The following is a 16182-nucleotide window of genomic DNA, read 5'->3' on the forward strand; positions in this document are numbered from 1 at the left end:
AAATTTGGAAACAGTAGATTTTAGTTCATGGTCTATATCATTTATATATACTATGAATAGATGTGGCCCAAGAACGGATCCCTCAGGAACTCCACTCGTAACATTTTTTCATCTAGAAGTTTTTCCATTTAAAACAACTCTCTGTTTTCGACCATTCAACCAATTACTAGTCCAACCTAATAGGCTACCACTTATTCCGTGTAAAGCTAATTTAGTATGTAGTCTTTCGTGTGGGACGGTATCAAAAGCTTTTGCAAAGTCTAGATATATTAAATCTATATTGTTTCTTTTGTCATAATTCGAGATAACTGTGTTGTAGAATTCGAGTAAGTTAGTCACGCAAGAACGTTTCCGTCTGAAACCATGCTGACTATCATTTATCAAACGGTTACTTTCTAAATGATGTTCGATAGCATCTCTGATGATAGTTTCCATTATTTTTCCTACGATTGAAGTCAAACTTATAGGCCTATAGTTATTTGGTTTCTTTTTGTCACCTTTTTTTAATATGGGAGTAACGTTAGCTAGCTTCCATTCTCTTGGGACATCTCCGGATATGATGGATTTCTTGAAAATAATTTCTAATGGAACAACAATCTCATTTTTCATTTCCTATAAGATTCTTGGATGCCAACCGTCAGGCCCTGGTGTTTTATTAACTTCGAGTTTATCTATACACCTTTTAATTTTTTCTTTTGTTATATTCACCGTAGTAAGTTTACCCTAGACTTTTCACAGGTTTCAGTTTGGAATTCACTTTGAGGTGTTTCGTTTACGAATACCGAGCTAAAATAATTGTTTAAGATATTACACATTCCTTCATTTGAATATTCAAGTTGACCGTCAGCAGATAATAGTGGACCAATGTGATTCCTAACAACCTTTTTATCTCTAATGTAACTTTAGAATTCTTTGGGATTCTCTTTGGATTTATCAGCGATGTTCATTTCGTATTGTCGTTTTCTTTTTCTTACTGTCTTTTTTAAATCTCTCTGTATTGATACATAACTTTCATAGTCATTAGATGCACCCGAGCACTTATATTTCTTACAAGCCTGTCTCTTTTTAGCAATACTTTTTTCAGTTTCTTTGTCGAGCCACTTTGGGCGAGCCTGATTTGGGGGACGTCTGTCCTTAAAAGGAATGTAAGTTTGAATCATCTTAGTGAGTGTATTTTGAAATATTTCCCACATCTGATCTACAGGTCTTTCGTTTAATTTTGCCTCCCAATCTATAAGCTGAAGCTCCTGACGTAGTCCTATGAACTGAGCTTTACTGAAATCGGGTATTTTAGAAACACAAGTATCTATTCTAAAATTGTTTAGGAGTTTGAATCTAACTAAGTTTTGATCGCTATTTGCAACAGATTCACCGACTTCTACATCAGTTACCATGCTTTTGCGGCTAGTGATCAATAGATCGAGTAAGTTTCCATATCTTGTGGGCTCTTTTACATGCTGAATTAAGCAATTGTCACCAAGAAAATCAACCAAGCGACTACCTATATGGCCATGTTCAAGGGCCATCCAATCAATGTCAGTAAAATTGAAATCACCCATTATCAATAAATCCCGGTTGCAGAAACTAGACAGTTCTTGAAATAACAGTTTGTCGTCTGCTAATGATAATGTCTTTGGCTGTTCAACCACGATTGTAACGGCCGACTTGATTAAAGAATTCAATAGGAGATTTGGCCCTGATGACAGTTGGCGGAAGGGAGACAAAATGCGAGGGCGACCAGGAAGTTGAAATGACGGTGGAGGGCATTCCGATACGACTAAGAGTGTTTGTTATTAGAACGGTCACAGAGGGAATTGACGTGATGCTGGGAAGGGATGCAATTGCACAGCTTGGAGAAGTCATTTTGTCGCCGGACAAGTGAGTGTTGGACCGATATGTGACTCGAGTACGGAAAAGAGAGGAGGAGCTGTCAGAGGTCAGAAATAGACGTAGGAATGACAATGAGGACCATGGAGGGCAGTGTCGCCGCGAAGCTCGACCTTGACGAGAAGGCGGCACCTTGTACAATTGAAGACAAAGATTTCCTGGCGAAATCTGATGGCCAGAAGTTGGGGGGTAGAATGGTACCTGAAAAAAGGCTCACTTCTATTAAAAAACAAAATCGACTGGTACGAACAGACTCTCGGAGAGGGGGTGAGGGATGACTTTGACATCTAAAAAGAGCGGTGGATTGATGAGGGAATTTTGATTCCTTGGGAGGAGCCGGTGTAAGATGGATTCTTGCCTCTGATGGCAGTGGTACAGCTAACCAAGAACAAAGTGCGACCGGTGTTGGATTTCCGAGAGCTGAACCAGTTCGTGAGGTGTCATACTGACGATAATTTTGTATACGTATGTAACGAGACCCTACGCAAATTGCGTCAAATGAGGGTGGGTGGGGGTCCATTATTGTAGATCTACGGGCGGCTTACCTACAGATTCACGTGGCGAAGAAGCTATGGAAATACCAAATAATAAAATATAAATGTAAAACATATTGCTTGACCAGACTGGGATTCAGGTTGTGCTCAACTCCGAGGATAGTGATGAGGATCCTGAAGACAGTACTTGAGAAGACTCAAGCGAGGAAGAAGGGCACAGACTCCTACTTCGATGACACATTAATGGATGATACTGTTGTACCGGCGTCGGACTTAGTAGAACACTTAGCTCGGTTTGGATTGGTCTCAAAGGAGCCAGAACCGATGGAGGGAGGAACGGTGTTGGGACTGCGACAAGAGAGAGACGGGAGCGGAAACCCGTTGTTCAGGGGAGGCAACGAAATCCCGAATGTAACAGACGAGATGAGCAGACGAGAGCTCTTCTCGCTGTGTGGCAAATTGGTTGGTCACTACCCGATCGCCGGTTGGCTCCGTGTAGTGTGCAGTTATATTAAGAGGCGGTCAGGGTCGAAGGTTTTTGGAGACAAGGTTGATGAGGGTACGCTTACGATGATAAGTGACGTCGTACGACGGGTAAGACACGAGCCTGTGAGAAGACAATGGAGTGCACCACAACAGGGCATAGGTGTAGTAGGTGTGATGCTAGTAGCATAGCAACCGGCGTAGTCTTGGAAATAGGTGTGGTACTCGAAGATGGGGCGTGGCAGCACAAAAAAATGACTACCATCACATTAACGTATCACATTACTACCATCACATTAACGCTGGATGCGGTTGTAAAAGAAGTAAATTTGGCGCTGAGATAGGGGCTACGCGAGATCGAAATCAGGACAGACTCAGCCTCGATGGTGGGATAGATGAACTCAATGATGACGGCTGAGAAGAGAATATACACGAAAGGGGCAGCAGAGGTTATTGTGAAATGGAGCCTTGGGATCCTGAGGGAGTTAATAGACGAGTTCAGAGTGAAGGTGAGCGTAACCTAAGTGCCGTCGGGAGTGAACAAAGCGGATGCGATAACCATAGTGAAGAAAAGTTGGTTCAGGGTGCCGGAAGAACAGGAAGAGAAGGTTGAAATGTGCGCCGCAAGGTCCCTGTGCGCGAAAGGGTTGTACGGAACGCATCACCTAGGTGTTAAAATAGGTTATTGTTCTTAGCAAGGAAAGTTGACCCGAATATAACTAGGGAAGAAGTACGGTAGGCGGTGGGAGCATGTGTCTGATGTCAATCAATAGATCCCTCCCATAGACCGCACGCAACGGGGGAACTTAGCGTAAAAGAGAATTGGAGGAGGTTGGCGGTCGACGTAACCCACTATCGGCGGGGCATGTACTTATCGATGGTTGACTGTGGGCCAGGACGCTTCACCGTCTGGCGGGAGCTGAAGACGGAGACGGTAAAGGAAATTGCACGGGTGATGAATGAAATATTTCTGGAACGGGTTCCAGTGGATGAAGTCCTGATGGATAATAGCACCGCGTTTCGGTCGGGAGCACTGAAAGAAATAATGGAAAAGTGGAGCTCGAGACGTTTCTTTAGGGCTGTGTACCGGCCGAACGGAAATGGAATACTAGGACGACACCATCGCGCTATTAAGTCCATTGTCGAGAGGGCACTAATAGCACCCATGGATGCAGTCTTCTGATATAATATGTCCCACTAGGTCAGGCCAAGACGAAGACTCGGTTCCACAGAGAGCCTTATTTAAATATGATTGGTGACATCCTAGGGTAGGGCCGGTGCTACACGCCAATGCTGAAGGCGCTGCCTCAGTACAGGTGGGGGAGGGGGTATGGGTGAAGCCAGAGGATGGTAAGTGCACGTCATAGTGGACAAGGGGTATCGTAAGGGAGGTATATTTGCGGAACATCTCTGTCGAGGGAGTGCCGTAATACATCTTGGATCTTCCTCGTGTGGTGAATGACGGAGAAAATGAGGAAGAGAATCGCGACAAGGTAGTGGATGGGGGAGCGATGCCCCAACGACCGCGGTGCAATAGACGTCCTCCGAGATGGCTGCAGGACTACGAAGTAGAAAGTGGAGGAAACGAAAAAAAACAACAACAAAAAACGAACATTAGGTTAATCTCGAGATCAAAGGGATGTGTGGTATGAATGTGGTGCAGATAGGGGTGTGCAATTGGCACCCCCCAGCACGGGATCAAAGGTCACGGTGTAGAAAGAAGACCGAATGGGGCGCGAGCTGCGTGCGTACACTATTGTGTATGTGGAACAAACATTGAGAAGGTGCAATTTTAAATGTGTTAGAATTAGAAATAGGAGAGCTAGTGGTTTTCAGTAAAGGTAGATTGTAGAGAGAAGTCAGTAAATGTGTTAGGGAATTAAAATATTAAAGAGAAACTAACGAAGACGAAGAAAAACTAGGAAATAACCCCGATAAGGTAAGTGTATCAGACAAAAAAGTGGTACCCTTGGGAAAGCAATACCTCATTCATGTAAACACATGCGAATAAAAGTGTACACATATTGGGGAAAAATAAATTTTCATTTATATAACTTTTTGTAAATCATAAGTGATATACATAATGAATTTTAACACATTCAAGAATATCATCTGTGTATAGTGTGACCCCCTATTTTTTGAGTAAAGAATGTCATAAAAACTTGCACTATACACAAGACAAGTATATACAGTACGCAATTTTATTCAGCTGCAAGTGAGATCCTATTTTGAATGTTTTAACAATATGCTGAATAAAATAATCATGAAGGGGGACAAGATAGTTACTATTGCTGAGAGGAGTTTGGTTATATATGAATGAACCAGTTCTGTCACATATCCTTTTTCTGAGCACATTAAGACAAATACTATATATTTCTTATATTCCAGCTTGCAATACCTTGAGGCAATGCTGAATGAAGTTCACCGTCATGCATCCTTTATACCCCTTTGTATTCCACACATGGTCTTTGAAGATACATATTTAGAAGGATATGTTCTACCCAAGGTTATGTATTAAACAAGTGTTCTTTAATTGCATTTAATATATTAATCAAGATGTCAGATTTGCAATATATACCCGAATGAAAAGAAAGGTAGCTGTATTAATTTAGATGACACCACAGAAGACACAGAACATGTTATCTTACATTACCCAACATTCACTCTATTCATTTATCATTATGATTATCTTCTCTGAATGATGTATAGGGCACCCCAGTATTACTGGATTCCTCAGGGTCATAGATTTCCTACATGAGATCTGTTGCTGTAGAATGACAGACCATCTGTATAATGCACATGTTTCTTCATGCAAAATTATCACCATTGCTTTCAGTTTACTTTATTGTGTTTAGAATCTTAATTTATATTTATAACTTGTTCTATAAACTTTTTCTCATATTTGCAAAACCTTTACAAAAATAAGTGTGTAGATTTGTGATAATTTCTGTAAAATTTTACTCCCCATAACTTAATTAAAGTGTTTTTTACATAAATAGCGCACCTTGTCTATCTCAAACCATTACATGATATATAATAATTCCTTATCTGTGCTAATAATGAAGATCTTGCTTTGGTTCAGGGTTCTATTGTGATGGCCAACATTTCCAGCTGCCACTTCAACCCTCGCTACTGGAAATATCCTAAGATATTCTACCCAGAACACTTTATTGATGAGAAGGGAAAATGCATGAATAAGAGAGAAGGATTTCTCCCATTCTCAGTTGGTATGTATATCCAAAAGCTGCAGTCCCTCTCTTAATGGGGATGGCCAAGTCAGTCCATACACCTGCTCCAAAAGACCCACTAACACCACCCTTTCTTCACAGCACCTTAGGGATAAAGGTCATATATCTGCATCACATTGCATGAGTCAAAACAGTACAGCAAAGCAATCTCATCTACCAAAGGGACTAAACAACCAAAGATGGTTTACCTCCAAACTTCACCATGCAGCCAACACCCATCCCCATATCTGGTAATCTGTCTATCTATATACCAAGGGAGGTACACCTATACTTACCTCCCTTACCAGGGAGGTAGCCAAAGTCAAAAGGCATATACCCACTCCCACCCATTTGATTCCCACGCATTTCATTCCCACCCATTTCATTCCCATCCACCACCCTTTCCGCCCTCTTATCTTAGCCCCTCATAGATGACGGGTTATCCCTGTATCCTGCCCACTGCCCTGGGTTAGAATTAATGCACCAAGACACAGCACATCCACAGTAATGCAGCTTCTTTTGATCAGTGACACCCACCCCTTTTCCCTCCCCTCATGCAGAAAAGTAGGAGATGGGGAGAAATTCATTTGGGCTGCATCAAAATATCATTTACACATAACCACTCCCTAAATCCCTGCCACTATCCACCATCCACTCTCTTCCTTGCATCATAGTATCATCTATACACAGCCATTCTCCACTAACCCCTATCTCCTGCTTTCTCCCTTATTTGCTCAATAGACATCCACAGCTATATCATAATAGATGAAGGAAAATATATTGGACCCCATGAGCATAATTCCTTTCCTAAATATCACAGTTAAGCTTAGATAGAGAAATTAATTTTTTTCCAGTTCCACTTTCACCCTCATTGACTATGTTCCACACATTCCATAGACCCATGTAGTATTCATGTTCTTTCCCACTATAATCTCACTTTTAGCACTTCTCTGGCTCCCTCTCTTTTCCTCTTCTCCCATTTCTCCCCCTGATATCCACTCTTAATCACCATTAATCTAGAATGTGATCACATCTTCCAACACTATCAAAGGGTCACAAAGGATTACAAAGGTGAAGCTTGCCGACAGGAGACCTTTTGGTCCATATCTAGGTCGGATTAAAAAAAAAAAAAAAAAAAAAAAAAAAAAAAAAAAAAAAAAAAAAAAAAAAAAAAAAAAAAAAAAAAAAAAAAAAAAATAGATGAAAAAAATTGTTAAAAGAAAAAAAAAAAAAAAAAAAAAAAAAATAATAATAATAATGATAAATAAATGAATAAATATATATATATATATAAATTATAATATATAAAACATAAATAAATGCATAGGTATAGTTAAATAATAAACAAACAGGTAAATAGTAAATAATGATAAATTGACATATAACTAATAATAAATGAGAATCAAGCAAATAATAATAAACAAACAGACAAATAATAACAAAACAAATAAACAAATAATATAAAATAAATGACAGTCATTACAGCATCTTCCTTAGGTGTTTATCTAAATGATTCTTAAAGCTTTGAACTGAACTACATTGCACTGGCTCTGCAGGAAGTTTATTCCATTCAATAACTACATGGTTGGCAAAGTTGTTTCTACCCACTTCAAAAATAATCTATTTCCTGACAGTTAGAGACCATTGTTTCTTGTCGGATTCTCATTCAGTGTGAAAATTTTGTCACTTTAAATGTTGTCAATTCCCTTTAGAATCTTAAAGACCTGTATCAAGTCATCTCTGAGTCTACGCTTTTATGGGGAAAACAGATTCATATGATTTAGGCAATTTTCGTATGATTTAGTTTTGATATTTGGAATCAGTTTTGTGGCTCACTGTTGTACTTTTTCCAATCTGTCAATGTCTTTAATGAGATTCGGTGACCATACGGAAACAGCATATTCCAAATGTGGAGGAAATAGCGATTTATATAGCTTGTTAATGAGAGATAGACTTTTGAAGTCAAAAGATTGCACAATCAGTCCTAGAATCTTATTTGCTTTCTCAGAGGCTGAAATACACTACTTAGATGATTTGAGATCATTACTGATAATTATGCTGAGATAATTTTCACTATCCACTTTTGTTAATGAATTTCCAAATAACTTGTAATCATACTTACTGTTATTTTTACTTATGCGCATACTTGTGTTAAATTTCATTAACCACTTTTCAGACCATTGCTGTAATTTATCTAAATCTTCTTGAATATTTTATTGGTTTAAGAGATCATTTGCCATTCTGCACAATTTTGTATCATCAGTGAATTTGGAGACAATAGATTCTAGTCCGTGGTATATATCATTTATATATACTATGAATAGAAGTGGCCCAAAACCAGAACCCTGAGGAACTCCACTCATAACATTTTTCCATCTAGAAGTTTTGCCATTTAGAACAACTCTGTTTTTGATCATTCAACCAATTTCTAGTCCAGCTTAATAGCCTACCACTTACTCCATGGGAAGCTAATTTAGTAAGTAGTCTTTCATGGGGAACAGTATCAAAAGCTTTTGTAAAGTCTAGATATATTAAATCTATATTGTCTCTTTTGTCATGATTTGAGATGACTGTGTTGTAGAATTCAAGTAAGTTAGTCATGCAACAATGTTTCCATCTGAATACATGCTGGCTATCATTTATTGGTCGGTGGGAGGATAGTTCAGAATTTATTAATGGATTGGGGTCCTGGTGTGTCATGGGAACATGCCAAACACCCAGCATGGAAGGAATTGGGGGCCAAACCATCACAGGAAGCCCTTGTCACTCTTGCAGATGGCATAAATCCCTGGGAGCAGCATTGATTACCCATGGCAAATACCACAACCCTTATCCAAAAGTGCACCTTCACATTTTTTTCAACACTGGCAATCATCCCTCTTCTTTTCCTATTAGCCAGAGATATAGAGAGCACCCCTGGACCCACCACAAATTACACATCTCCAAAATGTTCCAAACCCATCACCTTGAGCCATCAGGTAAAGGACTCAGTTAAATATAATTTATGCAAAAACTGGGTCCATCTCACTTGCACAACACATGCTAACATAAAACACTACACAAACACTTGGACTTGTTCCCTCATACCCATCCCTGACCTCACCCTGACCTACCCCCCCTCAGCCTCCATCCTCACCCACATTCCCACCCCTGACCCCCCTTCTCTCACCTTCTCCATAATCCACTCCCCCTCCTCCTCCTAACCCTGTTCCTAACCCTCTACCAGCCATACCCCAACCCCATGCAGCAACCTCCAACATGTACAGAACAACAACAATATCTTTCAATTAAACAATGATGACATCAACATGAAAAAACACAAACTTGAACACTTTCTCAAACAACACAACATACATGTTGCCAACATACAAGAAACAAAATTCTGACACTTACAAAAAACACCATAATTTCATAATTTCACCATCAGACAAGACCAAAATGATGGCAACTTTGCATCCCAATCCACCAATCTATCTGCTTTGTGGTCACAAGCACCACAAAATCCCTTTTCCCTCCCATTTACAGTACCAACAAAACCCAATCAATCCAAATCTGAACTGACAACAAATTCACAATCAAAATACTTAACACACAGATTACAGAATTGGGGAAGAAAAAAAAAACTATGAAAAAGATCTTGGAGTGATGATTGGAAAGGACATGAAACCAGATAAGCATATAGATAAGATGTTCGGAGAAACCTACAACTTATTGAGAGCAATCAAAGTGGCATTTTCTTATATGGACGAAGAAATGATAAGGAAAATACTAACTACACTAATAAGATCAAAACTTGAGTACGCAGCATCACTTTGGACACCCAGTGCCAAAAAGAATATTAAGAAACTAGAAAGATTATAAAGAGCGACAACCAAACTAGCACCGACACTCGCCGAACTAACATATGAGCAAAGACTATCCAAATTGAACCTACCAACTCTGGAACAAAGAAGAGAAAGAGGAGATTTGTTAACTATCTATAGAATAATGAAAGGAATGGAAGTTTTAGACAGGAACGACCTATTAGTGTGGGAAAATGGTAAAACAAGAGGATACAGAAAAACATTGAAAAAAGATAGTTATAGAAAAAACTTGAAAAGGAACAGTTTCCCACACAGAGCGATAAATACATGGAACAAATTAGACAACAAAACAGTATGTGTTAACACTATACAAGATTTTAAGATAAAACTTGATGCGGAGAGATACAAAGACGGGTCACCACGAGCATAGCTTCCCTCCTGTATATTACAACTAGGTAAATACACATGCCCTCCCAATCATCCCCCACATTTTTCAACAACTTCAGGCCTAACCTCAATCAACTTACCACCATCCCCAACCTTATCCTAGGTGGTGACTTCAATGCCATGTCATTAGCCTGGTATGTCAACAACCCAGACACTGACAAAGGGTTTGATTTCCAGTCACAGCTTGACTCACTATCATAAACAACACTCATAATCACACATATATCCCCCATCAACACCCTAAACACCCCTTCCTCTTTTGACATCACCTAGTTCTCCTGTTTAATTAATCCTAACATCACAATATCACCCCCAGCTGGCCATAGATACATGGACTAATTACAAAAGAACAAACTGGGAAACTTTCACTGAACAAACAGAACAACACTTTGAGACACTGAACAGTACACCAATCAGCACACCTTCAATACAACCATATAAGACACAGACAAGAAATACATCCCAGAGGCAACAGAAAATCACACAACCCAAAATTCACACCAGAAATTCAAAGCCTTATCAGGCACCACAGTACACTCAAATATAACACTACCACTTATCCCTCTGAACATAACAGACCAAATAAAAGCACTTAACACTTAGATTAACAATAAAATACATGGGAAAAAAATAAATTGGCAAACCTTTGTCAACACACTTAATCACATGACAAACACCAAAGAATTGTAAAAGACACTCAACAGCATTACACTATCCAACAATAACACAACACGCTCACACAGCAATCACTACAACAAGCCACCCTACCTTCAAACAGACAGCAAGCAATCACCTTCATAAATCACTTTGCACAGACAAGCCACCTCATCCCTCACCTTAATGACCAATGTATTTTCCAATGTAAGAAAGATTTCCTTAAAAAAACAGACTATGCACCCTTCACAGATAGAAAGACGAAGCATATAATCCATAACTTCAATCATTCATCCACTTGTGGTTAGGACAACAGAAGTAACATCCACCTAAATCACTTTAGACCACATGGCATATATAATATACTCTACAAGAGGTTTGTGGGAAAACACCATTCCAGCCATGGCATTCCTTAGGGAGACAGGACTGCTTGACCAGACAGTTTAGGGAATGACAACAACAGTGACAACACGAACAAAACTTGTCATACCACATATTCCCCTTGCCAAATCACAACACAGTTTTAGACCACTACAGTCCACAAACACTCTTCTGATAGATCTTACATAAAAAGCTTTTGATGGTATCAATTCAGGTATGCCCCCACACAGAATGCTTTTTATAACATTAGGCATTAGTAAAGCTTTTGATACCATCCTGATACAATTTCATAGACAAAATATACAAGAAAAACATACACAATAATACCAAACATTGGTTGGCCAATAATTTGACAAGTAGAAATGCCTATGTGTCATATAATGACCAATCACTGTACACCAGAAACTTCCCCTCCCTCTTTTTTTTTTTTTTCTTTCCTCCTCCTGGATGACAGGTCATCTCTGATCTCACTCACTACCCTGGGTCAGAAGCAATACAGCAAGATTTAATTTATAAATGCATAATATACTCACACCCCAGAAACACAAATTTCGTCTTACACAGATGACATGATAATTATAGGGACAAACTGTTAAACAGACAGAGCCACAGAAATACTTGCAGCTACTAGACTAAATGCTACCTCAACACATTAAACACTTGGTTCACTACTTCACTACAAAAAGACTCAACATCTCACCAATTAAACAGTAAAACACAAATACACACAACACCTCTTTATAAAGAGCACCCTCATACCAAACACATACACACCCAAGATTCTTGGATGTGTGATACATATGATACATCCATATCATTCAAACAACACATCACAAACATAAAGACAAAATGCACACCTAGACTCAACACACTTAAATCACTTGCAGGTAAAATATTTGGACACAACAAAGAAACTACCACTACAGTATACAAACAATATACAGTATTCACTCAGTGATGAATTATTATACGAGCCTTGCATGGGCCCCTAACCTCATTGAGACACACCCAAGATTCTTGGATGTGTGATACATATGATACATCCATATCATTCAAACAACACATCACAAACATAAAGACAAAATGCACACCTAGACTCAACACACTTAAATCACTTGCAGGTAAAATATTTGGACACAACAAAGAAACTACCACTACAGTATACAAACAATATACAGTATTCACTCAGTGATGAATTATTATACGAGCCTTGCATGGGCCCCTAACCTCATTGAGACACACCCAAGATTCTTGGATGTGTGATACATATGATACATCCATATCATTCAAACAACACATCACAAACATAAAGACAAAATGCACACCTAGACTCAACACACTTAAATCACTTGCAGGTAAAATATTTGGACACAACAAAGAAACTACCACTACAGTATACAAACAATATATTCACTCAGTGATGAATTATTATACGAGCCTTGCATGGGCCCCTAACCTCATTGAGACACACCACAACATCCTACAAACTATACAGAACAATGCAGTAAAGATGATTACAGGGTGCAGAATCACAACACCTGAGAGGACAGACTTCACCTGCCCAGGTTGTAGTGGGGCTACCATCCAACCCTTCTAAGTTACCAGAAGTGGTTGGATGACTGTATCACAGATAACTGTCCAGGATGTAGCATTTCATCCAATACTGTACAACATACAGTATTATGGAAAACTGAATTGTACACAATTATGCATGCCAACAACACAACATATACTCTATAAGTGATTTGTGGGATAATCCCATTCCAGCCATGGTATTCCTCAGGGAGACCCACTTTCATTCTTTCCAAGCACTTACCACCCTCTGGTTTATCTACTCAAGAATTCAAATCACCCATCACCACTATATTCATATTCACTCCAAAACTCTATACACACTCGTTTAGATAATTCCAAAAATCTTCTTCCTTTCTTCATTTCTCTCACTAACAGGACCATATGCATTCACAAATACCTCACAATCTATTCTCAAATTATCAACATAATCCTAGATGGCACTTGCTTCCATTCAATTTTCCACTTGAACATCTCGACACTCACCAACAGAGCCACTCCTCTCTCCCTCATCACTCCAGCCACACTACCAATCACTCTCCCAAGCTCAACCTCACCTTTCATTTCTAACTTACGTTTCACTCAAAGTTAACATATTCATCTTTTGTTTTACAAGCAAACTATCCATCTCCTCCTCTTACTATCTCTTACTGAAAAACCACACACATTTGGGGAGTTATTCAAGTTCTAATTGAAACTACCCTCCCATAACCCTCTTTCACCTTGACTCTTCACAAGAGAAAAAATACAGAAAGGCAGATTTCTGGTCCCTTCCCTCCACCCCATTCAAATACCTTTAATGACACACATGAGAACACCCAGGATTGGGTATTGATTGCAGTCAGTACTTTATGGTTTTCAGTGATGTCCCTTCAGGCCAGTCATGCAACATTCATTTGTGAATGTAAACTAATCTCTACTCAAAAAAGAATGTTCATTACTTTTAACTTCAAATATCCCTTTTTGCCTATTTTTTGCCACCTCCATGACTTCACCTCTTTGGCATACTATTGTCCCAATGGACAGAAATATTAGTTATGGGAAACAAAATGTAAATATACACATAGGAAACTGAGGTGGCATTCTTATCCCTTCCACAAAACTCAGAAAAAAAAGAAGAGATGGAGTCATGTGAGCAATAAAGGAGGAGAGCACAAATGAGGAAAAGTAAAAGTTTAAAAATCAGATTGGCTTTCCCCTATCAAATTAATTTATGAATATTGAAGAATGCTTTATGACTTTGGTCTTTTAGGCCATCACCAAAGTCCCTTGAGTATTGACTGAATGTAATTATGGGTTACTGGAGTAGCAGCTTTGTGAATTTGCACAGAATGATATACTCCATTGAATAGTCTTTGGTTTGTCCTCTCAACAGGACGTCGGGTGTGTCCTGGGGAAACTTTGGCAAGGACAGAACTCTTCCTGTTCACTTCAGCAGTTTTACAGCAATTTACAATCAAGTCCCCTCCAGGAGAAAAAATTGTTGCAGAAACTGATCCAAGTAAACTTATCTTCAATCATGTTAAGCCATATAAAGTGGTCTTTGAGAGGAGGATACAAACAATTTAAATCTAGCTCACTGGTCTTAATAGCTACTGGTCTTCTGGTTTAGCATTTATAATAATGAAATGTAACAAGGCTAGATGATATCACCATATTCCATTATACAATATTCTGGTTGATTGTCAACCATTATTCATTGTAAACTAACAGAACTTGTATGTCAAGACTTTCTCCAAAGAAAATATTATATTTTGTGTTCAAATTACAGTATTCAGAGTAATGAAAATCTTTTCTTTGTCAGATATTTTCAAACTATCTCCAAGATACTTTTTGTATGGCTATATTTCAAAAATACTTTTTGCATTTATATAAGTTATTTAATTTTTATCCATCCAACCTGATAGGAAATGTTATTCATACCCTACTGGAGTTCCTTTTCATAAATCTGTAAATTGAAAAAGAAAAAATGCTAGGATAGTATGTATAGGCTATATGAAATAATGATATTGAATTTCTAAAATAATAAATTTAGTACATAAGTCTACAGAGCACTTGCTAATGTTGTTTAAAGATATTTTGTTTTCTTCAATAGGGTATGAAATGTGTGGGTGAAGAACTTGTAATTCAAAATATTGCAGGTAGTTTGGTGGCTTCAATCAGAAAATTATTAATTTCCTTCCTGTCCCTCAAATTATGTGCAAAAAATGCTGGATTTTTTTAATGGCTTATATGTCACTTTATGCTATTTACTGGTGCAAGGCTTTAGATGTCCATCTTGTACAGGTGATGAGAAAGGAATTTGATAACCATATAGATCTTGGAGGTTGGCCAGGTGCTGGCATTAAAGATACAAAAAATTTTGAAGGGCAGTTTGGTATGACTTGAATGTCAGGCTCTAAATTAGTTGTTGACATTACTTTTAAACCGATATTTGCTGCCCTGCATAGGTTGTTTCAAGTTCTATTCGAACTTCTCTTGTGGAAGCTGTACACTAATATCACTTGTAATTGAAATATAGATAATTATATCTGGTTGTCACTATGATTATTCAACATGCATGTGGATATGGTTGAATGGGAGGTGAGTGTTAAGGTGATGAGCGAGAGTTTGGAAATGGTGAGAGTGGAGGGTAGTGGGAGATATCATTTGTTGTTCACCAATGACATTGTGCTTGTGTCTGATTCACAGGAGGGTCTAAGACAGCTGGTGGCAGAGTTTGAGAGGGTATGTAAGAGGAGATATCGAAGTAAATATGGGCCAGAGTAAGGTGATGTGATGCAGAGGCATATGGTGATATTGTGTGGGTCACCATGATTATCCATGTGGATAGAGTAAATAAAAGTCAAGGTTAAATGGTATTTGGTATTATTAAGTAGGTTACAATCAACCAATGGAAGCAGCTTACTCCTTCTCATTGACCTTCAGTTGTAGGCCTGCAGTGTCTCTGCCTGGGCATACAGAGTTGCTACATCTAACCTACTTATGTAGGACATACTTATATAGTAGATACAGGATATTATGAATTTGGATACATATAGGGCATCTACATGCTTAGATGTTGCAGGAAAAGGTAGGGCTGGATACAGATAGAATATATTCATAGGTATACATAATTATATATCATACGATGTGGCATCAACGTACTGGCATATGTTGCTTTCTGCACTAGAGAATGTGCATAGGCAAATATGTAGTTATAAATTATGCATTACATTATATTACAACTGATAC

General features: G+C 38.5%; 1 protein-coding gene across 6 annotated transcripts in view; it reads left to right on the forward strand.

Moving 5' to 3' along the window:
• LOC143029663 (cytochrome P450 2L1-like) overlaps positions 1 to 15741 on the forward strand; it is a 99693-nt gene extending 83952 nt beyond the window's left edge. For 2 of the 6 annotated variants that reach the window (XM_076192471.1, XM_076192473.1), the window contains exons 9-11: positions 5253 to 5370; positions 5947 to 6091; positions 14324 to 15741. In XM_076192471.1, the coding sequence (XP_076048586.1) occupies positions 5253 to 5370; positions 5947 to 6091; positions 14324 to 14517 (457 nt within the window). In that variant the 3' untranslated portion in view covers positions 14518 to 15741. The remainder of the gene's footprint in view (positions 1 to 5252; positions 5371 to 5946; positions 6092 to 14323) is intronic. The other 4 variants (XM_076192472.1, XM_076192475.1, XM_076192476.1 and 1 more) reach the window with 4 other exon arrangements.
• Positions 15742 to 16182: the final 441 nt, after the last annotated feature.

This window comes from Oratosquilla oratoria, chromosome 11 (assembly GCF_046742065.1).
Source record: "Oratosquilla oratoria isolate Oo_2021 chromosome 11, ASM4674206v1, whole genome shotgun sequence".
NCBI lineage: Eukaryota > Metazoa > Arthropoda > Malacostraca > Stomatopoda > Squillidae > Oratosquilla > Oratosquilla oratoria.